Source organism: Seriola dumerili, unplaced genomic scaffold (assembly GCF_002260705.1).
Source record: "Seriola dumerili isolate Sdu_G_001 unplaced genomic scaffold, Sdu_1.0 BDQW01000877.1, whole genome shotgun sequence".
In the NCBI taxonomy this organism is placed as follows: Eukaryota; Metazoa; Chordata; class Actinopteri; order Carangiformes; family Carangidae; genus Seriola; species Seriola dumerili.
Window position 1 is genome coordinate 6,975 of NW_019175132.1, and position 26,915 is coordinate 33,889.

General features: G+C 38.6%; 2 protein-coding genes across 3 annotated transcripts in view; one reads left to right on the top strand and one right to left on the bottom strand.

The window, feature by feature from the left end:
- The first annotated feature begins 1,770 nt into the window (after nt 1-1,770).
- LOC111237499 (coxsackievirus and adenovirus receptor homolog) lies at nt 1,771-16,540 on the top strand. Its single transcript, XM_022766622.1, has 6 exons — nt 1,771-1,926; nt 3,509-3,713; nt 6,552-6,704; nt 7,786-7,908; nt 9,870-10,011; nt 16,330-16,540. The coding sequence occupies exons 1-6, from the start codon at nt 1,771-1,773 to the stop codon at nt 16,538-16,540; spliced, it is 990 nt and encodes a 329-aa protein (XP_022622343.1).
- Nucleotides 16,541-18,149: 1,609 nt separating this feature from the next.
- vav2 (vav guanine nucleotide exchange factor 2) overlaps nt 18,150-26,915 on the bottom strand; it is a 209,513-nt gene continuing 200,747 nt past the window's right edge. Inside the window, exons 22-29 of one of the 2 annotated variants that reach the window (XM_022766625.1) lie at nt 25,694-25,765; nt 25,442-25,503; nt 25,013-25,129; nt 24,394-24,481; nt 24,143-24,266; nt 21,790-21,876; nt 21,116-21,270; nt 18,150-19,324 (exon numbers count right to left, since the gene is read on the bottom strand). In XM_022766625.1, the coding sequence (XP_022622346.1) occupies nt 19,277-19,324; nt 21,116-21,270; nt 21,790-21,876; nt 24,143-24,266; nt 24,394-24,481; nt 25,013-25,129; nt 25,442-25,503; nt 25,694-25,765 (753 nt within the window). In that variant the 3' untranslated portion in view covers nt 18,150-19,276. The remainder of the gene's footprint in view (nt 19,325-21,115; nt 21,271-21,789; nt 21,877-24,142; nt 24,267-24,393; nt 24,482-25,012; nt 25,130-25,441; nt 25,504-25,693; nt 25,766-26,915) is intronic. The other variant, XM_022766624.1, reaches the window with a different exon arrangement.

A 26,915-nucleotide genomic window follows, 5' to 3' on the forward strand; every position in this document is an offset into this window, starting at 1 on the left:
CACATGTATATTTTTTTTATGTGTTAAAAAAAACTGGAATGAATGCCCTGCACGGTTAATGACTTTTCTTTTACTGTACAACATGCTTCTAAAACTAATAGATATATATATATCTATATATAAAACAGATATTGAAAATATTGAAGATACACATAAAGTCAGATAAAATCATCTTCAATTGAATACTTTGTGTAATGTCCTTTGCAGTCAATGACTGTCTAAAGTCTTCTACCCATAGACATCAGCAGACACTTATCTTCTCTGGTGATGCTCTCTCTTCACTGCAGCCACCTTCAGCACATGCTTGTTGTGTGATCTCTGTCTTTAGTCTGGTCTTCAGCAGGTGGACTGCAGCTCAATCAGATTGATCAGGTGATTGACTCTATCAGTCAAGGATATTCCACTTCCTCACCCTGAAAAGTGCATTGGCCCGAATCTTTATGGATGGATGATGAAATGTCGTCCGATGATTTTTGATGCATTTCCTGTTGCTTCCGTCAGTTGTGAGATCATCAATATGCCAGTGTGCATGTTGAGAGAGAACCAGCAACCTTGTTTGACAGACAAGGTGGTGGTTTTGGGTCAGCTCTTCCTGTTTTCTCTCCACCCTTCCCTCTTTCCATTATTTGTATTTCTGTTTCATCAGTCCCCCGTAGGCCTTTGTTCTAGAAATCTACTTGTTTATTTTCATATGTTTTCGTGAACTCCTGCCTGGCCTTTCTGTTCTTGACGCTTAGCAGGAGTCTGCATATTGTGGTGAATCCTCTGAGGTTGAGGTCACAAAGCCTCCTCTTGATCGTTGACAAGGAAACATGTCCACCAGGCGTCCACATCCTCTAGAGCATGTGTGACTCGCAGTGCTGTCATAAAGGGATTTTTCTTCACCATGCAAATGATTTTCCTGGTGCTCCACAGTTCCCCAGCTTGTTTACCATTCTCTAGTTTCCCTGCTTTTTAGTTTCCATACCCAACTGTTGATTTTAGTCAAAACTAACTACCTTTGATATGTACATTTTCAGACACATTATCTTCTTCACTTTGGTCATCTATTTACTCCTTGTATTGACAGACTGCTCTAAATGACAGCTCTCAATCAGCTCTGAGGCACGTGTGAATTCTTTTGTCCATGACCTAACGTTGAAAAGATGCACGGCTGCCTATGAAACATTCAGCAGCCAGGTGTCCAATTACTTTTGAACCCCCGCAATTGGGGCACTCTGTGTTAAAAGGGCGCTATCTCACACATAGTTCATTCAATATTGATGTAAACCGAATCAAATTAAAGCTTGGCTCTTTAATGTAGTGTCCATTATTTTATTTCAAACTGAATGCACTGAAGCACAGAGCCTGAAGACCAAAAACTGTTCAGCACACGTTTAACCTTTGACTCTATTTTTTTTTTTTTTGAAGTGCAGCTTATTGAGCTCTTTTTGCATTTTAAGCACTGTATGAAATGGGTCTTAAAAAGCTCTTAATATCATTCCTCTAAATCCCTTATATATTCCTGAGTGGAATTTGGCTACAGCTGCTATGTTTGTGTTTTTTATTGCTTTCTTAGTTAGGCATCCTTTGAAAAAGAATCTGAATCAATATTAAACCTATCCATAAAAACTGTGTGCATGGAAACCATGCACTGTGATTCAGTGAATGTATAAAAATAATACTTATCCTTGAGGATTAAAAGCAGGGATTAAGAAACAGCCGATATGTGACTGTGATTAATTTTAAAGACTTGTCTGAATTTCTGAAGAGTTGAGGTGTGCACAAGGGATGCAGGTGACATCCACGGGCCCACAGACCATCCAGACGGCTGAGGGAGAGGGCGTGACATTGGGCTGCAGGTACACGCCGGGCACCCTTGACACCGGAGAACTTGACATCGAGTGGTCTATGCTCAGTCCAGACACCACACAGAAAGATCAGATGGTAAGAAGCTGAACAAGAATGATGCAAATCATACTATAAATCTATATTTAGTGTCTCATATATGTGGATTATAAAGCAGAATTCATCAACTTGCAATCATTTTCTAGGTACCAACAATTTCCAAAAGCATATTATTCAAGGATTTTATTCAATTTGGTGCTAATTGTACAGAAAATATAAAAACCTAGAAAGAAAAGATCTAACTTTTCATTTATTCTTGGAACTGTATTCTTCATATATGCTGAAGACATATATGCTCACCCCTGCTATTAGAGCTTGGGCATTCCACTCTATCTTAAAAAGATCTCTTCAAGACTCATCTCTGCACTTTCAGTGCACTTCTTTACCTGATCTCCTTGCACTTTGCCTTATTGAACGGATTTAGTACTCAGTACTTCCTTCAAGGTCTCCTACTGCACTGAAGCCTCAGTGTTGTCTCTCACTTGCAAGTCATCTGCCATATGAGTAAAAGTAAATGTAAGATGTATTAATGTATTTTTGTATTTTCAGCTAACCTCCTGTGCACTGACTAAAAAAGACTCTGTAGGTCCAGAAGAAATGCAACACAACTAGATTAACATAAAGGCTAGAAACCACTATACAACCTTAGTCCCTAAGCATCTCTAAAAAATCTAATCCATTCAGATTTCACACCACATTGCAAATTCTTAACCTCATGTGACATGCTTGTGCCTCTATTAGTCTAAATCAGAATTCAGTCCAGGAGACTGGAGTGTGGATGAAGTCCAACCACCTTCTTAATTTCACAGGAATTAGTTGTTTATCCCATTTGCCTTTTAAATTAAATAAGTCATCAGTGTTGGAGACTTGCAAGGAGGTTTTTTTCCTCCTCATCTCTGCCCTCAGGAAGAGAACATTTATAAGGATTGACCAGGGGCTGTTGTAGACAAGTGACCAATGTAAATGACTGGTTCTTGTGCAAATTGAATACTTGAACAGTACTTTCCTTTTCAACTCTTTACTGTAAACAAATAAAAATGTTTACCCACTGCAAACTTAAAAGCTGCCCTCATATATTTTTGTCCACTAGAGGGCAGAAAAACTCAAAAATTAGCTGTCATATCACTAGCAGATTGTTAGCAGATAATTAGCTATTTACAAAATCCAGCAGACAGGAAAAAACATTATCGTTCCAGTGAGACAGCAACATTAGCATTCATCTGGGGCTGTATGTCTGCCCTCCTGATCTATGTTACTCTGTAATGTCTCTGTATTACACATTCTTCACCAGCTAGTTTTTCTGTCTGCTTTTTGGTGCTGAGTGGGTAGTGTACAGTATGATTACCAGAGCTTGTTTACTGAAGACAGCTGCTTGTTGCTGCTGGAAACAAGGTTGACATGTGTGGAGGCTGAACTGCACAGTAAATGTGCCAAAAAACCAAAACAATGAGCTAAAAGAGACCAAAACTTTCAGTAGAGCTGCAGAGTTGGTGGTAATTCTCGATGGGTTTGGCACCTCTTTACCGTTGCATTTAGTCATTTGTAAAGTAATGCATCTCTAATAAGTGTCATTCACGGTCATTTGTTGCTCATATTTCTTTTATTCATTGTTTTCCGTCAGCTGATGTCCTATAGCAGTGGCACTAAATATCTCCATGGGAACCACGCTCTCGCAAAAGGGCTCAGCTTCACTGCTCACGACCCCTCGATGGGTGACGCCTCACTCTCAATCGCTCTGCTGTCACCTGCTCACAGTGCAACATACCAGTGTAAAGTGAAGAAATCACCTGGAGTCGACATGCGCAAGGTGTCACTGGTGGTAATGGGTAAGACCGGGCATTGGGTCGAATGCTGGGGTTAACACATGTCACCTGACTGCATCATATATGGCCATCACATCTGACAGCTGTGTTATTGTTTGGTTTTATGGGAAAAGCAGCTGCACAATTTACTTTTGATATTGTGGGATGCCTATTCTACCAAAGGTTTCCTTGTCACATGCCAGTGCACAGTTTGCAAAAGAAAATTTCAGGGTACCTCCTATCAGGTATGGTTTTATCTTTTAAGACTACTACAAGATTACTGCAAAGATTCCATATACTCATTAGTGGTTTGTGGAGGTCAGTTTTGTTAAAGGTCGCATAGATGTCAGCAAAAACTCAGATAATGGTTTTCTCAGTGTCTACAGTTATAAAAGACTTTTGACAGTCAAGTTTTTGCTCTGTAAAAGAAATATTATTTAACGAGTAATTGCTCCTTAATTTTAGGTCAAATGGTGCAATTTTCTCTAGTGCTTAACCCATTCATTCTGAAAAAGACTAAAGCTCTACATGACTTGGAACAATACATCACAAAGACACATCAACCAAAACTCTACCTTTGCTATTTTTATTCCTGTTTAACAGTTTCCCACCTCTCACTGAGCAGACAGAGATGAGGGCCTTGACAGAGGAAGCTGTGGTCACAGTTTTGACCACAGCGATTAGATGAATTAACTGAAGGAATGAACTGTAGGATGTCTTTGTCTGAGACTGAAACCAATACAGGATAAGAGGTTGATGAGAGACTGAAAAAAGGTGATAGTAATTTGAAATAACACTTCAATTAGAACCATTTTTTGTGTCTTCAGTCCTAGGATTTGCCAGAGAAGTAAAGTACTTTACTTGATTCTAGTCCAACTCACTTTGTTTGAAGAGCCTGAGTAGTAGCTCGGGTGGAAGAAAGTCACCTCATTGGCAGATTTATTTATTATGACTTTAATCCTGAATACTGTATCAAATAAGTTCCTACAGTGATGTTTCACGATTGAGCAAATATCTGGCTCCGTTAAAAAAATGTATTCTGTTGAAACTACAGGGATGGGAATGTGGTCCCTCAGAATATATAGTTTTAAAGGGGGAGTTTAGAGCTTTGTAGTAAGTTTTCTTAAAGCAACTCATTCTATGTTCAGTCAAAGCTGCAGGTAATCAGAGCTCTGATTTTTATTTCTCTATAACTTCACTGAACTTAATCAATTACTGTAATTTGATTAACAAAAGATACAGTACTGCACATGAAACCCTTATGCAAATGTGATGTATATATATATATTGAATATATGAAATATACGTATGTACATATGAAATAAAAATATGTATGTAAAAATGATACATAAAACCTATTAGAACTTGGAACAATTTCAAAAATTGACATAAATGTCTAGCCGATACAAATATGTATGTTTATGTGTGCATACTTATATTGGCGACATATGTTACAAAAAGGTCTATCTACCCCAAAGCCTGTCAATAGGCTATATGTTGATATTATATAAAGTGAGTCCCAAAAGTCTGAGACTATTTTCCTAGAATGGGATTTTTTTTTTTTAATTCATATGGTAAACATCTGTTGTCACATGTTATACCATATAAAAAAATCATCATATAAATATTTTTTATATATGTACATATACAAGTTTTACTAAACTTTTATCTCGATATATCCAGAGGATGTATATATGTGATAATAATACATCACCTTATAGGTGACATATATCATCACTCTGGATATAGGGACATAGTATATGTCATATATTACACTTCTGTATGGGCTTGTCCTTTTTGTTCATTTGTTCAGGACTTTTATACGAGTAAGTCTCTCAGAATTTAATTCTTATTAAGGTTAATATTATATGAGGCTGCTTGGAACAGAAATAGTTAAAAAAAAAAAAGATTATGTGGACACGTCTGATGACTGATTTAATGTTTGTTTCACTTTAAAATGACCCAAACAGCCTAATGTGGCCAATTATATCCAAAAATAAAACCCTTAGCCTAAATCACCTTCATCGAGCTCAGTTTCAGCAGGTTTACAAGCATCCAGTGCTGGAGGCCTCGACTTTGGAGCTTGTTCAACAAATCATTTCCTAGACGAAACAGATTTTTTGATCAACTGATGCATTTATTTTGCATAATCAGAGGGACAACTGACTTGTTAGAGCTAAATTATTTCTTAGTTCTCTACTCTCACACTGACTTTTAACACTCGGCTTGATACAAAAGCTGTATGAGATGAAACAAGCACCTTGTTAAATAATTATCCATACCAAAGCCTCATACGGCAGCCGACAGCCAACAGCTGTTTTCATGCTGACAGCAAACTGAAAGTGGTTTTATAGACCGGGCTGTTTGTATGATCCTGAACAGGACAAGTGGTAATGAAAATGTGTGAAAATGTGTTCCTTCTACTTTTGTGTAAATTGAGATGACCACACTCAAACGTGTGAAATGTTGCAGGGGAAACGACCTTCAAATCTTTTAATGTTAATCAACCTCACCTTAATCAATACCAGTTTCTATCCTTTTTCACCCTTTCAGAACAGAACAGTGTTGGGTTTAAGCCCAGTCATCATGAACTCATCAAGCATTCATCCCCCATCAAGGATTCATCCCATAACATTGATGTTCAAATATTTTTTTTATTATCTAACAAAGGCATTCATTTTAAGATGCCTCAAATAGTTTTTTTCACTTATCTTATATGGTGTAAATTCCAGTTTTCCAAGCATCACAATGTTCCTCCCATTCCATCCTGAAGCTATTAAGCTGTAGTGTTTTTTTGTTTTTTTTTAAGAAACAGAATGGAAATGACAGCATAAAATTTATCCATTTGTTGTATGGTTTTAGTGAAGCCGTCTGCGCCTAAGTGCTGGGTGGAGGGAGGGGAGCTGGTTGGCGAGGCTGTGGCGCTGCACTGCCAGTCTGCAAAAGGCTCCACTCCCTTAAAATACACGTGGAGGAGGGAAAGCGCAGGCCCCATCCCTGCTACAGCCACACAGAGTAAGTGTGACCTCTGCTGACGTCACAATGCTACTACACATCAAAGAGAACATGTATGTGTAGGTGTGTGTGTGTGTGCATGTGTTTGTGTGTGTGTCTGTGTTTTGGGCTGTGGGCTGGAGATGTGTGGTTCTGTATTTGATTCTGTGTGAGCAATACTCAATGAACATCTTCTTCTTTTCCAATGTACAGTATGTGCTTATTATTTTTATTTTCAAAGAGAAAGGGATCAGCATTTATTCTGCTTATTCAAATGAAAACCATCCAGAATAATAGAAAATATCATCAGGAAATAATGATTTGCAGAACTCCATTGCAAGGAGCATCAACAGCAGCTTTTTGATTTCTTCTCCCCATTTTCATTTCCCTCTTTATAAAATGAAATATTTCCTGAGACGTTCTCGACGTCATTTACTGTATACTGCATTGATTGGTGTCCTCCTGCAATGGAAAACACATCTAGTTTTGGCTGCCTGCAGACATAATGGGTGAAAATCTATGTGAACACAAACAAATCTACATATTTTTCATGCAAAATCATAAAATACCAAAAACAACAAGCTTGAAAAAGCCTTAAAGGAGCTATTTGTAAGTTTTGCAATGGCTACATAGCCAGTGTTAGCATTAACAGCTGCTTACTTACTAGTCTAGAATAAATTTTGCGAGTTCAGCATCAAACTTCATTCCTTCACTCGCCAAGAGCTGTCTCAAGTGAAGGAAATCAACGTTAATGTTAACTTTTGTCTCTATCACATATTTTCTTTAGCTGAAGTTAGCATGCATGTCTCGTCACTTTTGGATAGCGATTGCAACTCACTGTAGCCTCCAAACTGCCCTGCAGACGTAGCACTGCTCAGAGGGCGTATTATAAACACAACGATGACCAAAGCTTTCATCAAGCGATAATCACCACCACCCACTCTTGTTCCCCATCATCAATCAGAGAAAAAGTAGAAATAACCCCTTTAAATTATTCTTCATGTAGAAAAACCCACCTACTGTTTACTTCATTTCAGGCTCTTGTATGCACAACGTGTACTGCATGTGTTAATCTATGCTTGTGCATGCCTCTCTCTCTCAGACAGTGTGACTGGGGAGCTGAAAATCAGCAACCACTCGCAGAGCTTTGCAGGAATCTACCGTTGTGAGGTGAACAATGCTGTTGGAACTGAACACTGCATGATCAACCTGAGAGCGAATAAACGTAAGAGAATGCATGCACCCCTGCGCAGAATGGCTGCTGTTGACAAACATCATGCATGACACACTCACATGGTCGTGAAAGACCTAGATTTCATCCTCTTAAGTCGTCTCTCTTTGTGGTTGTGCCACAATCTCTTCATTGCTCCACTTCTCACACACACACACACACACACACACACACACACACACACACACACACACACATACACACACACACACACAGAAACACAGAAACACTGCAGGTTTTAATCACAGTGCTCAGTAACATCAGTGAATCATCCTTATTATGTCGTTTAGACAGGAGGTCACAGTCAATGGCAAGAAGTAACTTTATTCACAGAAGTTTTTAGCCATCCACTTGTCATCATTTCACTTTGTCAGAGTAATCATTTCAGCATTACACACTCATGAGTAATGCTGAAATGATTTGTGTGTCGACAGTCTTTAACAGCTTTATCAGGCGTGAATGAAATATGAAAAAAGGCTGATTAAAAGCATCTCATCAGCTTTGATTAGTTGACAAGAGTGTGCAAATGTAAAATAAAACTCCCTTAAAGGAGGACAGTCCATGTACAGTAATACCTGTGAACAGCTCTGAGCAAGACCAGAAACCAGAAGACATACCAGAGCTGTCTCATAGGGGAATGAATCTGGTGACTGTGAGAGCAGCATTAGGGAGTACAGTCAGTGATTCAGCATACCATTATAGAATAAATCATCCCTGGACTCAGACTCAAACAAGCGCACTGCATTCTGTGGATCCATAAAATGAGTTTGTCTTTGTGTGCCTCCTGATCTGTGGAGCAGACCTCCGTCTTACATCTTGTCGAGTCCATAACTCAAAGTCTCAGTGCTCAGATTTTTGGCTTTAGGCAGGGAACCATTCATTTTCATTTCAAGTGCAGTGTGCCATCCTAGAACAGAAGTTCCAGCCCTCAGGCTCAGAAAAACGCTCACAAAGAATTTGCAAGATGATTAATGAGAATATATAGAATAAGAAGTTTATATATATATATATATATATTACTTTTCTAGGATGTTTGATGTGTTTCTTGTGATAAATTGGTTAATTATACCTCTTGAGGATTTTGAAACATTTAAGAAATGAAAGTCTGAGTAGAAAACATTGTGTTTTTGTCATTCTTTGGCTGAGTTGCTCACATATCTCTATCCAGTGAAAACTGGATGTATCTTCATATTTTTACATTTCTGCTAAAGAATGCCTAAGAACTATTGCAATAGTGAATGAATACAGACATTTTCAGAAATATGCTATTTTGCTTTTTGCCTAGAGGTAGGCTAAATGTGAAAGGCCAAAAACTAGTTGGGCTACTGTCCAGATAATGTGTAGGAAGTTACTGCTCCAATTGAAAAATTTAATAACCTCCTGTAAAAAACACAACGTGATGTTTTGACACTCTGATATTTGTATGGATAACAACTAAAAAATGAGATATAATGGGTTAATTATTTGGCTTTATATAATTTTGTTACCTCAGGACAGAGCTAGGGTAGCTATATTTCAATTCCAAAGCTTTGTTGGCTTTGTTTGTAAGCTAACAAAGTTTGTTAGCTTAGCTAGCAGTCTACTGGCATTTCAAATGTAGTGCACAGATGAGAGTGGCATTGCTCTTCTCATCTAAGTCTTGGCAAGAAAGCAAATAAGGATATTTCCCAAAATGTTGAACTATTCCTGTAAAACAAGGTTGTGTTTTCTTCAAGGAAATGAATTTCCTTGAAGGAAAAAATTACTTTTTGGTGGTGTATGATTTTCAGCGGATAAAGACAATACAACCTGTACTGAGGGGTTGTGAGAAGACATTATTTAACTTTAGAGAGTCATAAGCCAGGAGAGTTAGGAATCACTACACTGGACAATAAACAGTACAATGGTTTCTTCACACTTCTTTTCTATCACAGAGCTTTTGAAATAATTCCTTGTTATTCATACTGATTTTACAGCTCCAAACAGAGCAGCTGTGATAGTCGGCACCGTCGTGGGCTCTCTGCTCCTCATCATCATCCTGCTGGTAATAATTGGACTTCTTTACTGGAAGCTGAGCAACAGATATCACTATGACAAGGAGTTCTCCAATGAGATCAGGTACTGTACAGCACTATAGCAGAGACAGCAGGGCAGACTTATAAAGATGCTGGCAGCTTGATAGTTATACTACTGTGCTGCTGAAAGGAAAGAACAAATCCACACATACGGTCTGGCAAGTTTCTCCTGGTCCTCATTTATCACCAAAAAATCCCACGAGTAAGAAATTTCTGCCTTTTTTAGTGTTGAGTAGTTTTGTTAGCTTATGTTAAAGGTTATGAATGTTTGGATATTATGTGCACTGCAGATTTTTATATATGCATAAAGCAGGGATAATAAGATGTTTTCGGCTTCATGAGACACAAAATAAAAAAAAAAAGAATAAGAACCATCATCAAAAGCACGACATCAACAACTGAACTTTAAAAGACAGAGGCAATTATGAATGAGCATTACAGGATACAAAACAACACACTTCAAAGCCATTTGGTAACGAATAGAAACAAAATCCTAGACTTGAGTTAAAATCAGGAAAGAAATATGTAAATACAACATGAATAGAAATGGAAAAAGAGACGTTTCAATTCTAGACCCCTCAGACAGGGCTCCTCCAAATGTTATGATTTCATTTTATTTTCCCATGTGCACAATCTCTCCACCATTTAATTATGCAGAGAGCGTCATCTGCAGTCTAATACGAAGCATCTCGTTGTGCAGAGCAATTTGATGAAATCCTGAAGAAAATCCGAGGTTTTATGTGAAGAGTGCAAAAGCAAACTGATTTTCTTCAGATATATTGATGCAAATATAATTGCTGACATTGTAAGTATACATCAGTTCTGGCGTACACTTCCACTGAAAGTCGAGAGTGAGTGGGATTCATTAAAAGTTACAAACCCTTTCTTCTTGTTGATCGTCTCCATCTCTCTTTAGAGTTGGAAACACAAGAAGCTTTCTAGTGTCAACAAACCCTCCTGGGGGTTCTTGTCTCAGGCTTGCAGCATTCATATACTGTTTATGTATGTCATTTAAATTAAAGTTTGTACTCAGCTTTCAGTACATACAATTAAGAAACACAGTGGATATACTACATTTAAATCCAATGATGTGTTAAAGCAAAAGTTTGACATGGAAAACAATGTTATTTGCTTTCTGCCAGAGTTAGATGAGAAGATCAATACCACATATGCCCATTGAATATGAAGCCAAAGCTAGGGGACATTTAGCTTAGCTTAGCATAAATACTTGAAACAAAGGGAAACACTTAGCCTGGATTTTTTTCATTTGTAACAAAATCCATCTGCTAGCACCTCTAAAGCTCATGAACCGTCATTCCTCGTCTGTGCACAAAAAGCGTAAAATGACTATCTACCATTTTATTGGGGTTATGTGCCTCACAATTTTTTTTCTTTTTCAGCAGAGACTCAAGGAGTTGCTGTGCCTGGCAAAGAAATAGTCAGACACATTAAACCCCCATTAAATAGTGCATTGTGTTTCTACACTTTGTTTTTTTTTACGAAATTAACAAATGAGATAGAACGCATTGACTCTAGAGGTGCTAGTAGGCATAGTTTGTTAGTTAGACAGAGACAAGCTAACTAAGCTAAGCTAAATGGCAGCTTAGCTTTATATTTCACAAAAAGATATGAGAGTGGTTTTGATTTTGTCGTCTAACTCCAATAATAATGCATTTCCCAAAATGCCGAACAATTCATGATCACCTTGATGCATCAATAGGAAACATGGCAACACCTGATACTTTTCTCCAATGAGACACACAGGTTTTTCTCTCTCTGCCTTCTCATACATTGCATTCTTGCAATTTTATTGTGCACTATTGCACAAATGTAAATAGAAACATCTCAAGTTCTGCTTTTTTTATAACAGATCCCACATTTGGAATTCATAGGAGTTGTCAGAGAGAAAGAAAAGAAAGAAAATGACTGCTGTTGTTCATTTTGTTAAGAAAGTGAGAATTAGTTTGAGGTATGAGACTTAAAAAGCTGAGTTACTGTCTTAGCAGGAAACACTCTTTTGAGTAGATGAACCATATAAACAAGAACAAATAGTCCTATTTTGTCTGGTTTGGAGTTCAAACCCTGCTCTCCACAGACTCTTCTGCACAAATTCAAAAGAAGAGTTTAAATGTAATGTTTCCCCAAACAGCAGAGTCTGCAAACAACAGTTGTGCTACCACACACACACACAGTATGTTTCTACAGCATGAGGAAAATCTAGCACAGTTACATAAGTATGTTGTGACAAACTGTCTTTTCTCAAGTGAATTTTTTAAATTTTACTTTCATATAAGGCTGGCAGCACAGTTTGCCCTCTGCCCTGTGAATATATACAGGCTTGTACAAAAAAAAACAATTTCAGGAATGCATATCAGTGTCAGTCAAGGCCACTTTCAAATGTTTACATACCTCTCAGAATAAAATAGTAGAGATCAACAGATTTCATGCCTAGATGTACTTTGTTGTTGTTTTAAAAAAAACATTTGCTGAGGTCAAACAATATTCTATAAAACTCAAGTATTCTAGTTGAGGTGCTTTACATAAGGAAAAGGAATACATTACAACAACATTTAAAATGTATTCATGTATTTATAAGTAGAATAAAATAAAACAAAATGTATACAGTCCAAAACAAAAACATGACATAAAGACTTAATGCTATTTTAGTGCTTTGATAACTCAATCTGTTTCATCATTGTGAAGGTCCAGGAAAAACATCTGTTTGAAAAAGTGTGTGACGGTTGTGTTTGGTTTGAACCCAAGAGTACATGCTGGCAAACAGCAATTACAGTAACTCAGGTGGCTGCCTTTGAAGGATAGATTAGGTCATGAGTCTTTCAAACCCAGTTTGTATAGGTGCGTGCTGAATCCTCAAAGGAAAAGATCAAAAATCAAGAGTAGCACAGCGCTCCACTTAAATTGTGTGTTAATGCATCGCATGGTCGTTTCAGACAGCCACTCTTCATCGGTGTGCAAACGGGCAACAGTGTTACAATGAAGCACAGGTGAGCTGTATAAGAGAGTCAAGCACAATGTAGCCAATAGGTGCACTCATATTCCAAATACAGCAATAGCAAGAAGGAGCACTGCAACAAATCAAACAAACCTAAGCATAAATCATGTTACAAAAATCATATGACATATTACAAACAGTAGGGCAATGAAAAATATTCATTCATGTTAGATGGCTTTGTCACACTAGATTTAAACTAATGGTGAACATAGTAAAAATTACCTAAGCAACATCAGCATGCTAGCATTGTCATTGTAAGAATGTTAGCATGCTGATGGTAGCCTTTAGCTCAAAGCATCGTTTGGTCTTGCTACTTTAGTGGCTTAAATTTCGGCACACTAAAGATAATGACTTCATTTGCTTTCCTTTTATGTACAGCATGGTGGTTGGTTTACTTAAGGTAACTAAGCTGACTGCTTCCACCATAGTGGATACGAGGACATGAATTATTTCGATCTAAATCCTTTCTGGCAATAAAATGTTCTCATTCTAGCTATTTGTTTGAGACAATAAAATGCAGATTTAGTTCTTGCCGTGATGTTTCTTTTCTAACATGACTTTTAAGTTTCAAAGTTCTGAAAACAGGCTACGGATAAAATGGGATGACTAATATCAAATGGCAAATTACACTTTTTCTGCTTCAAATCATTTGATAAGAACACAGTTTACAAGTGGTGGACATCTAATTCGGGGACAAAACTCTACAATCCATGTTTGTGAGTATCCAATATTTCACATTTTATTCTCACTTGTAGGTTTTTAAGCTATTGAGCAACACTACTTTAGTTGAGATCTCTCTGGAAGAGTGCAAACTATGCAACCAGTTGAAACAGGCAGCGTGGTGCACTTAGCCTCAAACAGAAAGCCCTGGTTCAGGCTCTTTGTTGGTTCTCTTATGACGTAAATCTGTGAATAGCATGAGCATTGAGCTGCTCCAGGGGCAATGTTTTGCGACTGACCTCCAATCCTGACATCGCTGAGAGGATTTCTCCTTTTGCAAATAAACAATGTCTATCAAAAAATTTTGGAGTTGTGGTACATATGCCGTTGAAAACAGCCCACATGCTTTCAAAGTAGATGTCGATATGGGAGCAGCGTCAGTGTGGGAGGACAGAGAAGCACTTCAAGCCACAATCCTGATACGGGCTTCTCCATATCAGTGACATACAGGAGTTAAACTCTCTTCACATGAACATGACATTGTTGAGAAAGGCTCATAAGGGAGAGATGGAAAAGCATACTAATCTGAGCCACGCAACAATAGTGCCTCTCACATCTGTCACTTCCCAGACTTTTCAAGGTAAACACTGCAGATAGAAAAGTTCGGGGATGAGTCACACAGAGCATTATACCAGTTCAAGTACTCTATTCTCTGCACCGGAAAAAATACATGAATACAGTGAAAAAAATCAGACTCAAGCTTTATATCAAGAGCTTTAAATGCAATATTGAACGCTAATGTAGAAACAAAACGTTAACGTACACGACAGGCAGACTGGTAGATCGATATGATATCAACAGCTTTTAAGTGTAAACTGTAAAGGGCAGCAATTTTGAACTGTCTCTACTTATTTGACATACATCACTTGTCCATTACATCAAACAGCTTCACCTCCATTTTGAAAAATGTCACAACCGATCCGACCACCATCCGTGCTCCTGATTGTAATGCTGATTACAGCATGATAGAGGTTGAAGTCGGTGTAGATCAAACGTAGTGATGTCTAGCATCTCCTGTAAATTTGGGGTAAGACTTCACTAGCTTATGTTCAGTCGGCAGTGTCTGAGTTTGTCTGAGTCAATATAAAGTCACAGCCATTAGAAATACTTGCAGTTAAATTTGTCTGCAGGTTAATTAATTTCAGAACAAACTTCTGTAAAAAGATAAGACAAATAGCTTCCAGAACAAAACAAGTTTGAAAGGTTAGAAAAACTAGACAATTGATGTTTAATTTGATTTACTTTGGTTTGTTCAATTTCTTGTTTGCAACAGTTCTGTCTTGTTGCATGGCAACACACACACACACACACACACACACACACACACAGCCAGGAATCACAGCCTCAAAGACTTGAGGCACATTGTTTCCCATTTCAGCTTAACCAAAGCAAATTTATTCCTTTTACCAGCAAAAATCTGAGTCCTTGGCCTCCACCGGCTCCACAGGAGTAGAAAATGCCAAAGTCGATTAGTTGTGCGGGTGTTTCCTTTGACAGAGGAGAAGATCCCAGCTGGTACTGCAAAGTTACATAAATGCAGAATGCAAAGTAGCTTTTAAGCTTGAATGTTGGCAGCGGTGTTGACGAGGGAAGATAGTACTTTCTGCCTCTTGTCAGTGTTTGCTGGTTGAAACCAGCACCAGAGTGATTTTATCCTTCAGTAGAAGAAATGCAGTGAAAGCAGGGTCTCCGTGAGAGTGGGAACTCTTGGGAGGAGCCTTCAACTTAACAAAGACTTCACCTATGGGCAAGACTATTTCACTCAGTAAATACTGTGTATCCACTGTGTTAAATATGGATTAAAACGCACAAAAGTCAACCAAAACTACTTTGTTCTCAGTTATCTGTCATAAAAAATAGCACCTTCATGGATGTACAGTGAAAGCAAGTTGTGCTAAAACAATGAATAAATGGTTAGTCAATTGGTAATCTTTTAAAGGTCCCTTATTTTAGGCTTTTGATGTGTTTTATTTGAAGTTTTGATATCCATGTTTGTGGTTTTAAGAACCAAAAACCATCTTAATGTTAATCTCCTCTCTCAGGCTTCTCTCTGGAGCTCTAGTAACAACAAATCGGTGGCCAATCAGAACATATTCTGATTCGCTGCAGGGGGCATGGCTGAGGGCGGTGACTGTATAGTTGTGACATCACAAACTTACAGAAGTCCTGATGGCTGGTTTTAAGGCTCAGTTTCTGAGTACAGGCTGGACTGAGCACTTTCCCAGTATTAATATAGAACCTAGACCTTTATAATCAAGAAAGACATGGAAATCACAATTCAATGCGGGAAAACAATATGGGACCTTTAACTCTAGCTTCTATAATTGTGAGAATATGTATCCAGCTTTTCCCTCTTTTTTTCTCTTTTTATATCCCTGTAAATGGAAAACCGTTGAGTTTTTATCTGTTGTTCTTGGAAATTTCTCTATTTTGTTAAACTTGTGACTTAACAATGATTTGAGTATTCACAACCCTAATAATTAGCATGAACTCAGCCAATTTCAATAAAAATCCTGTATCAAACACCAATTCCCTGAATTCAAATGACTGAACTGACATAATTTCTTCTGTGGTAAAATTCTCTTATGTTGTCATTTTTTGTCTCTCTGCTCTGCTCCTATCAAATAGGGAGGATGTTCCGCCTCCTGAGAGCCGCCCGGTCAGTCGCCACACGAGCCGGAGCACCAATCAGCACCCACAGGTGACTTACTGTCAGGTGGGTGGGACCGAAGGGAGCTCTTTCAGCGAAGGATGTGCACACCCCCGCTCGAGCAACAGCTGTACACCAGTCAAATGCACACCAGTAGAATATGACAGCAAGTATGGCTACGCAGTGTGACAGTCACCAACAACAGAGATGAACTGAGAAGCATTAGCTCCCACTGAAATGTTTGAAACTGGAAATGTGGAGCAGCAACAGTCCTGCAGAGTTTAATTAACTGAACTGGAAGCTGTGCAGTGTGATGATTTAATGATAACACTATTCATGTTACTTCCTTTTGTAAGAAGTGTTCTTCTTCTATTGCTAGATAATGTAAGCATTGCCATTATTTATCCAACATGCAGGCAGATGTCACTGTGTGCAGAAGCAGATCTTCAAAATGTATTAAATAAAAAATAAAAAAAAAACTCACAAGACTTATATCTTATTTTCATTAACTCCAAACTGAAATGAACTGTATTCTTATCATTTGCACTGAAAGATTAAAAAATTCACTCAGTTTTAAAACAAAAGAGAAATATTTATTTCATGATAGACCTCATTTGGAAATACTCAACCTTTCAAAAAAATGTACACAATGAAGTACGTATTTTTTCGAGGATGTACTGACAGGAGTTGACATATCAATAGCCACATGCAATGGGTTTTTTGTCCACTACATAAACAGCGACTAGACCCCACCCCACCCCACCCCACCCCCATCCCTAATTCTAGTAGGACATTGTGTTGCTCAGGGTGGTCGGCCTTTGCAATGACACACATCATAGACAGTCAAAAGTTTAGAAACTAAACATATCAGCATCTTCTGCTCTGTATAGGTCTTTGTGAACCAGCCAGAGCTGACGTGCTCAGTGTTTGCACTTTAATTCTCAGTGGGTTTGGCCGAATGCTTTGATGCTCTTGTTTTTATTGACCCATTAGCAGCAAGATGACATTCTCCATTTTATTGAAACAGCTAGTCTATATAAATTCCATTTTTTCTTGTAAAGCATTTCGTATTTTTCTTTGAGTGTGCTGGAAAATTTTCAAGCCTGCATAAAGTTGAGACAGTTCAGTGTAAGCTGCAAGCGATATATCAATACTGAAATGTGTAGGTGGAATATATGAAGGTTAAAACTGAGGCCATATAAACAGAGTTAGTCAATATATTATATATTAATTAAAATATGAAATTAATTTGACCTAAACTTTTAAAGGAAGCTGGGTTGAGTAAACAATAGAATATCTATATAACAAATTACAAAGTCTGGTACATTTATGAAAGTTGTATGCTGACAAACTGTTGTGTATATGGCTTAATTACTGGAACTAAATGGAAACACTGAGCACAGCACCCCTAGAAAAATCACAAAGTGATTGAGGATTCCTTCTGTGGATTTATGTTAATTAGCACACAAAGTTTTCCTTCAGATTAAAAACTCTTCTGACACTGTTTAAGTTTCACCAGTCCGCACAGCACCAAAATAGATTTCACACATGGAAAATGATTAATATTGAGGAAAAAAAACCCATCACCTGGTCATCTGTAAAAATAAGGCAAGGTACAAAAAATAATAACAATCGATCAAACGATCAAACTCCATGCAGACATTAAAACATGGCTGAATTTGGCTTCAAATAATAATAATAATAATAATAATAATAATAATAATAATTATAATAAAAAAAAAACTGTTGGTCCAGTTCTCAAAACTAAAAAATAGAAATAATAATCTTAATTCTGTGCAAAAAAAAAAAAAAAAAAAATCAAACAATAGAACATCAAACACCAAGATTTAAAAGTGTGAAGTGGTTGTCGAGTGGAATGTCTTGATGTTCCCTTTCGCATCCAGCTGATGACACCCGATGACTCCTGATGCCAAGACTGATGTGAACTGTGTATGTGATTGTTGTTGGCTATAAAAACCCTCCAACTTGTCTCTGCGGGTCCATCCAGTCTCAATTTAGGATGGGTTAAATGCGTCACCATCTTGTTTTCTGAGGACTCAGAAGGTGAGCTGTCCCCAGTATGCTGTGTAAGTGCCTCTCCCCTCCTCTGGATGTGGACGAACTGTCTGTTGAGAAGGGGGTGGCAATGTTCTTTACTGGCTGATGTTGAGGTTCGGTAAGCAACGACCATTCTTCAAAGGCACCGTACTGTACATTGGTCTGTGTGTGTATTTGTGTGGGCCGCACATGGGCACATGCACACATGGAGAAGTAAAACCAGTCCTCAAAGTCGATTCCCTCCACTGGTGTCAGCCCACAAGGCATCACCATGACAACTAAGGCAAAATCTCTCAACATGAAAACAGATCGTCTGTCTTTTTTTTTTTTCTTTTTCTTATTTTAGTCTTTCCTCAGCTGATTCTTTGCTGCTGCTAAAATCAACTTCCCCACAATAATCATTAGTCATGATAATAATCTCTATTCAATAAATTATCTATACTGTACAATTATTTCACCTCACATAGACCTGCAACCAAAGGGGGGCCCTTTTTTTTCCAAAGTAAAGCTATCCATAGTCAGTTTCTGCTGTGTCCTCAGTTCAGTAAAGCCTCTGCAGTGCACACAGAGTCTGGCAGACAGCACGCCACTTCTTCTTCTTTCCTGTACACAAATTAAACAGGACATCCGTCTAAAAACCCCCAAAACAAACAAAAACAAAGCTGATGCATAATTGAAGATAGAGAAACGGGGTAGAAACACTTGCTGAAAAAAAAAGAGCATCCAGCAAAAACAACAACAACAAAAAAAAGTCCTTTTTTTTCCTTGTGTTATTTTCCTGGAGAGAGTGAGTAATTTTCTCTGAGAACAGTAGATAGAAGATGGTTCCTGATTTAAAGGGAGTCAGGCCAGAAAACACCCACAGCCTTACTGCACTCCTTCTTCGTCCACGTAGGTTGAGGGAAACCATCCAATCTGAAGCATAAGACAGTAACTATCAGACATAAAGTCCTTCATAATAGCAAATGTAAACAACAGATGTTAACTGAGGTCATTCAGATGCCTTTTCACATCCAGACTGGCCGTATGCACAGGAACACTAAAATGAATGTATTGTATGTGCAGCATGAATGCACTAGACCAAGGCCCCTCAGAATACTTTGCTCTAATTGGCTACAGGATGTATATTACTTGCAGATAATTGCACAGTTCAGATGTAGCAGCCTCATCCCCATTCTGGAAAAAAGAAAAAACAAAACTTGAAGGCTACTTCAAATTCTACTTCTGCTGTTGCTAGGCAACAACTTCTACTTGTTAAAATAGTAAAGAGAGTAACAGAGGTAGTACTAATACAAAAGCTGTATTTAAAGAGCATACTGCCTGAAATCATGAATAATCAATATGTATTGTTTGATCAGTGGAGTGTTGTTATTGTGAAAATGGGATAATGCACTCTGATCAGTGCAGTTATGAAAAATAATGCACTCCTGAGGGCCTCCATGTCGTTGTATTACCTGCGCAGCTTATTTCTTCAATATACAGTACATGATACAGGCGCTAAGGAAGTTTTGACAGGTCACAAAATGTACTGTCACTACATCACCAGTGAACTAGATGCTGAAGTAAACAAAAGAACAAATGTAAAAACAAACAACTAGACTAAAATCAAGTTGACAGCTGTGTCTGGCTTTGGATTTACACCTGATATTAATGAGCAATCTTGCTAACTGGATTCTGCCTGCATTCTGAATGGATCTAAACACTAAAATAGTGGGCTTGCTTGAGATGGCAGAGGAAGAGGCAGATTTAGTTGACCTTTCAAGGTGTTGGGTGTATTTTTTTGCTTTAAAAAAATTGAGCAAACTATTCACAGTGCAATGACACTTGGCTAAGGACAAACTACCACAAAGATGCAGTCAGACTGATTTGATAGCATTCAGGTTGCTGTGTGTTCTGTCTGAATTTCATACAGTAGCACATTAACACACTTAAAAATGCAACCTAATGAGGAACATTCCTAGAATAAAAAAGCTGAATTCACATCCTCTTTTGCTGCAACAGGAGCTAAGCTTTTACTTTTTTCTTTCAACCACCTACTTTAGGAGTGCTTTTAATATCAACACAGGTCCCATATATTACACTTTACCATGGTTTTATTTCGAAGTGTTGATATCCATAAGAAGATACATTTGTGGTTTTAAGAACCAAAAACCATCTCAATGTAGTTTTACATCTCCTCTCTGGAGCTCTAGTTCAGAACAGGTAGGTGAGCAAATCAGAAGAGAGGAGGCTCTGAGCCTCTCTACTGATTGGCTGACTGTTTTCTGAGCGATAGAATGAAAATATAAAAGATTTCAGATTTCAAACACTCAAGAGAAACCAAATCCCCTAAGTATGGATTGTGGGTCCAGGTTGGAGGGGCTTGGGGCATAGCTGAGAGCACAAATTTACAGAAGTCCTGACGGCTTGTTAAGGCTCAGTTTCTGAATACAGGCTGTGTGCATTTCTCTATGGACTGAGCGCTTTGATTCTTTCACAGTATTAATATAGAACCTAGACCTGCTTTGTGATCAAAAAAGACATGGAAATCTCACTTCATACAATATGAGACCTTTAATTGAGCTAGCAGTATTAACTGTTTTTAAAATGGTGAACATTACTAATCTAAAAAGACCATAGCACCCAAAGATTTTCTCTTTCTATGCTTTTCATTATGCACCCTTAGTTTTCCCCATATATAAATTAATACTTTCATGGTTTACTCACTCGTCCATTGGCCTCTCCTTTCCACCAGCCCTGGTCTCCACCGATCTTGCTGTAGATTTTGACGATGTCTCCCTCTCGCAGCGAAAGCTCCCTCATGTCTCGCGCTGCAAAGTTATACCTGGCCACTGCTGTGCTGACCACCCTAGGAGTAAACACTGAAAATGGAAACAATTGGGGCTCAATCTGGTTATAGTTTAAAACTTTAACAGCATATTTCATCACAAGTAACTAAAAGTTAATTGACTAAAAGTTAGCTACAGTTATTAATGACATTAATGGTATTAGCGATAAATAACCATCTCTATCCATGAGGAACACGGGTGAGAGTGGAAAAGTCATACTGGACATATTGGTAGTAATGAGTTACAGGAATGAACAGAGGGAAGATGGTCAGTGTTCGGCGCGACACAATATAATCACACACTGACAAATGAGCAGGATGAGAGAGGACAAGTTGTTTCATCAAGGGAGAGGAAATAGGTTTTCTTTTCTTGATTTAATGAGGGAATGTCATTCAGGGAAGAACTGGAATGTCCTCGTTAATGAAAATAGCACCACAGAGAACAAGTAATGAGGTCGAGAGCGCTGAGGCTCATTATGAAATTACAGGCAGTGAAATGTGGCAAGACAATAGGAGCGAGAAAAGAAAAAAAAAAGGAAGAAAAAAGAAGTACCTGACCAAAAGGGAGCTGAGCTCTGAGAAGAGAAGTTGAGGCCTTGTGGACTGAGGAAGGAGAAGTTGTAGGAAGCGCAGGTGGCTGCTGCGAAGAGGAGAGAAAGAGACAGAGGAACAAATAAAGCCGGAAGATGTTTTGAGGCGCATGCAGGAAGAGCTGGAGCCAGACAAGCAGAGTTAAAAAGAGAGAAAGCCTTCTGCATTGAAGTTCTGTCTGCCACTTAAAAGTCTCTTTTGTTCTTTTTATATTTCATCTTGACAATGCTGGTGTTACAGTTTGACTGCTTTAATGGTAAGAACGAAAACAACAATTTGCTATTTAAAAGAAAAATATATTAATTTGTGAACAGGTTTATAAATAGGATAATTATGGGAATTGTCAAATTATGCACTGATGTAAAGGCTTAAAGAGACTGTTTTGTTTCCACTTTGATAGTTGCATGTAAACACAGTTTGACTTTACTGAATGAAGCCCTAATAATCATTTATGAAAAATAAATTAAACCAACCAAGTCTGCACAGTTTCTCATACAATGTGTATTTGTTCACTCCATCAGCAAACTGTGAGGACATACACAAATGGATGTGATTGGCCGTGGCTGCTTAGCATCCACTAAACAACCCGTTATATAACAAGGTACGATCATAGATGCCTCCAGATCATGATAGATTTTTCCCAATCCCGCCAACGTTTCCGTGCCCACCTGCCGGGGTGTGTCGTGCTTGCAAACACATACAGAGAAAGAGCGAGAGCACATTGTCTCCATTCATTTCCAAATTCAGCCAAAACAGGAGGGAGACAATCTTGCTGTGAGTGGCCAGTTAGGTTTTCCTGCGGAGCGGACAAAGGCAGGCCAAATGCAGGACAGCAGCCAGTGCGAGGCCAGAGCCAGTATTCATACAGTCTAATGGGCAGAGAGGGCAGCCAACTCAGACAGCCAGTCCACAGGCCTCGGAGTTAGCTGACAAACTCTTCCTCTTTGTCTTTCGCTCTTTATCTATTTCACACTGTCGCCTCCTTTTCTGGCCCTTTCCCCCCCTCTGGCCACCCTCCATTTCTTTTTGTATGTGTCAGGAGAGTCACTGGCCCAGGAAGGAACAGAGTACCAGAGAAACTAGGGAGAGCAAGAGGCAGTCTGTCTCATTTATTTTACGCTCCCTTGCATTATCCAAAGCCAAGATGGCAGGGCATTAAATTTGTAAGCTGGACCTGCACATTATGACATGTCTTCAGAGTCAAATTAGTTCTGTCACAATCGTTCATAGAAGCTGCCAAATTTGTAAGCTGACGTACAAATTCCTGTCAGTCGCTGAGCCAAACAACCGTCCATCCATTTTCCGCTGATTATCTTGGTCAGGGTTACGTTTGCAGCAGGTTATGCAAGGTAACTCATAAGCCCCTCTCTCTAGCCACATCTTCAAGTTCCTCCTGGGGGACTCCAAGATGTTCCCAGGTCAGGATGTATTTGTGATCCCTCCAGCAAGCCGTGAGCCCTGCCAAGTGGTCTCCCTCCCAGCTATATGTGAGGGATCCGAATCAGATGTCGAAACCACTCCTTCCATCTGACTCCTTTCAGTGCAAAGGAAGATAACCTCAGAGCTCTCTCTGGATGTCTGAGCTCTTCAACTTATCTTTCGCAAGTGAAAGGAAACTCACTTCTTTTCAGTCATTACTTGAAGCTCATGGCTGAGGGTTCAAACCTAGAGCCGCCCAGAATCCATAAGGAACAAGTTTGGGGAAAAAGCTACCATGCCCAGGAAAGGAAGAGGGGTAGGGCCCTCTACTGGAAGCAGGCCTTAGACAAGGTGCCTCGAGAGTGCCTGGTGGCCGGGCCACTATCCAAGCGACCCACTTGGTGTCAACCCAAAGAGAAAACATTGGGACACCGTCTTGTGGACAAACCTTTTGCAATACTGGATCAAAGGTTCGGGAGTGTTTTCCCTCAATCCCCTTGACTCTTAACCCTAACCACAAGTTAGGAGTGTTATAGTCACCTCATATCTTCCGTCACTCCACATATTAACATGAAGATAAATAATAACTCAGCATTATTAATGCTTGGTATCATTCCTTTTCTGCAAGCCAAGTGGAACTATATCTCATAGAACAAAGTAACATCAGCAAGTCACTCGATGTGGATACCCGCCGAACGTCAAACGTTGGGCGATGGTCGGCCTTCCTCTGACAACAAGCTTATTGGTTGTCATTTATCAGCTGATTTTTTAATCTTTGAGTGACTGGCAGATTGTGTTGTTAGCAATCCGGCAAGTGCGTGTGACTCAACCTAACTGCACAAAGTGAAAGGAAAGTGTTGTGTGTGTGTGTGTTGTGTAGTGTGTGTGAGCCTTACCTGGTGATCGCGTACTGGCCCGTGTTAGCGAGCGTTCTCTCGACTTGTAGGGGTATCGCAATGTGGTATCTAACAACTTGAAGCTCTCTTTCAGTGAATGGGACTGATAGTACTCCACCAGCTCCTGTTACATTAAACAGTACAGAAGGATTATAAAAAGTCAGTATCTGATTTCTTTTTTTTTTTTTCTTTTCATACTGACATCCAGGGTCTGTAGGATTTTTGTACAGGATCTAGTTCATATGACTTACCAAAAGACTCTCAAACTTCTTGGCCTCAGTGATGTGAATCCAGCTGTCTTTTTCAATGACTTTAATGTGTTTGACTTCATCATTGAATCTGTAAAATCAAACAACACCATAATTAAAGAGAAATCACCGAGATAAGGGAAGTTTTTGATTGTTACTGATTAAATCCTTTTTAACATTCATTAATTTATTCCATATCCATACTGATATCCTTACTTGCTCATATGTTACTGTTACATACTTTTGCACTTTTACTTTTGGTGAACTGGGAGTAATGTGTTATCAAATATTTTGTTGTGTATCTGGAGGACTAATAAACCAAAATAAAGTAATTTTCACAAGTTATATCTGACTGGATTTGTTTTATGCATCTGAATGGACAGTTCCAGGAAAAGCTAATGCTTTATTTCTCTGTGGGATGAATTCTCTTGGAGGAAATGTACACAAAAAAACAGGATAAAAAAAAAAAAAGAAGCAATTACTGAGTGGTAATTAGCCGGAGCTAAATGATGCAGTGAAAGAGCTGACTGGGGCATCCCGTGAGAATATCTATTTCCCATGAGATATGGATAAAAACCTTCCCCTGAGATTTTTCCTTCTCTGTAGGATGCGAAACACTTACTTGATGCTGATGGCGAACCTCTCTGCCTCAGCTGTCCTCTCTCTGATAAGGTAAGTCCCGCTGCTGTGGGATTTTAAGAGGTTGTCGGCCTGCTGGCGCTCCATGTTCCCTGCAAACCTACAGAGGAGCAGAGAGTAAATACAGTGACCTTCAAATACAAACTTAAGAAAAAAATATCAAATGACACAGTGAAGCCTTTACAAGTCCTTGACATCAAACATCCATGTAGTAATTAATCTTTTGGTTGCGGTTGTGCTTGGGGTCAGTTTGCTTTAAATTTGAATTACTGCATGACGTTAACATTAACAGACCTCAACTAATTATAGAATAGTGGCCTTGGGGTGATGGTAGTATATAACACACAGGCCTTTAACAATATGAAGATGAAATATTCTTAAATCCACAACCCTCTGAAGTTCAGGGTCTTACCAAGGATATCCATAGTAATCTGCTTCCCTTGAGGATTGCCGGCTAGATAATGACTGAAAGGGCTGTAACAAATAACAGACACCGCACATTAAAGAACTTATTAACAGAACAAAACCATAGTACAGATGCAGATCATTGATATGCAAGTCCCACACAGGTAGTTAAGTGTACACTAAAGAGAAAAAAACAGGGCACTGGTATTCCCTCAGAACTCACACATACTCTAATTATTCATGCATATGGGAGACATACCTTTGGGTCCAAACAAGGCTTTACACATGAACTGGGGAAGAAGCCACTTTTTTGTGTTTGTATCAGCTTTCCCTGAAAGACAAAGGCAGGGGAAGTCAAGACAAGTCAAACTGTTTTACACAAGGCAAACAAATGCTTTACGAGATTTAAAAACACACATTAAGATTAGTTATCAATTCAAGCAGTGGAAGTAAATGCTTCAGTGTGTTCCAGATGTGAAAGAAAAAAAAAAGGGCACTGGAAAAAATAATGAATGACAAAAAGAACTAAAAACAGAGAGAAACAAATACATACATTGCAAAATAATATAGTAAAATGCCAGTATATGAATAAGTCATTTATAGCTTGTGTGCGCATTTTTATGTATATAATTATTCATATACAGTATATAAACACATATATCTGAAACTTTGGTGCCCACTAGTGGTAGCATCAGAAAAGACTGTGGTAACAGAATGCACCAGTTTTCATGCGGACTGCTTTATTTTACTCCAAATAACTTTTTTTAAAAAAAAAAAAATAAAATAAAATAACAATATATATATATATATATATGAAAAATCCTATAATTTCATATGGCTTTAAATGAATGCACATTGCATACATCATACATCACATTAAACAATGATGGTGGGTGTTGAACTTACAATGAGATGAACACACCTGTCAAGTTCAGCTGAAAGATAACTTTACAGAAACCCCTTCACTGTTCTGCTTCAGTACCTGAAGCAATCGATTTCAAGCTCAGCACACTCTTTGACATTGTATGGAGAGATGACACTGTCATGCCGTAGAGGGATAACTTAACAGCTGAGTTTGAGTTAATGGCTTCAGAAAGATGCCCTTAGTCAAGCCGTTAGTGACAGTGAGTGATTCAGCAAGAGTTCCAAAAGTACCCAGAGTCGGTGCCCCAGCTCCTGTTATCCAGCCTGTTTCTCTGCAGAGGATCCCCCCGAGGTTTACAGGCACAGTGCTGCTTAATGTTACAACTAATACAGGGCTAATACCATTGCTTAAGAAACAAACAGTTTTTCACCTTACTCTAAGTAATCAGAAGAATAATTGTGACAGGGGTGTGTGCAAATTTCAGATTCAGAGAAAGGAAGGAACAAATCTCTGCACACATCAGTGTATGACAGGTGTGTTGGAAGACATCACACCCTGAATCAAAAATATTTTTAATTCAATTTTGGAATCACGTGTTTATTGTCCAAATAAGCTG

Bases quoted from the DNA above. Each gene is read 5' to 3' on its own strand.
- LOC111237499 (XM_022766622.1), top strand. From the start codon at position 1,771: ATGCAGGTGACATCCACGGGCCCACAGACCATCCAGACGGCTGAGGGA. The intron at 1,927-3,508 runs GTAAGAAGCTGA...GTTTTCCGTCAG, and splicing joins CCACACAGAAAGATCAGATG to CTGATGTCCTATAGCAGTGG. The intron at 6,705-7,785 runs GTAAGTGTGACC...TCTCTCTCTCAG, and splicing joins CCCTGCTACAGCCACACAGA to ACAGTGTGACTGGGGAGCTG.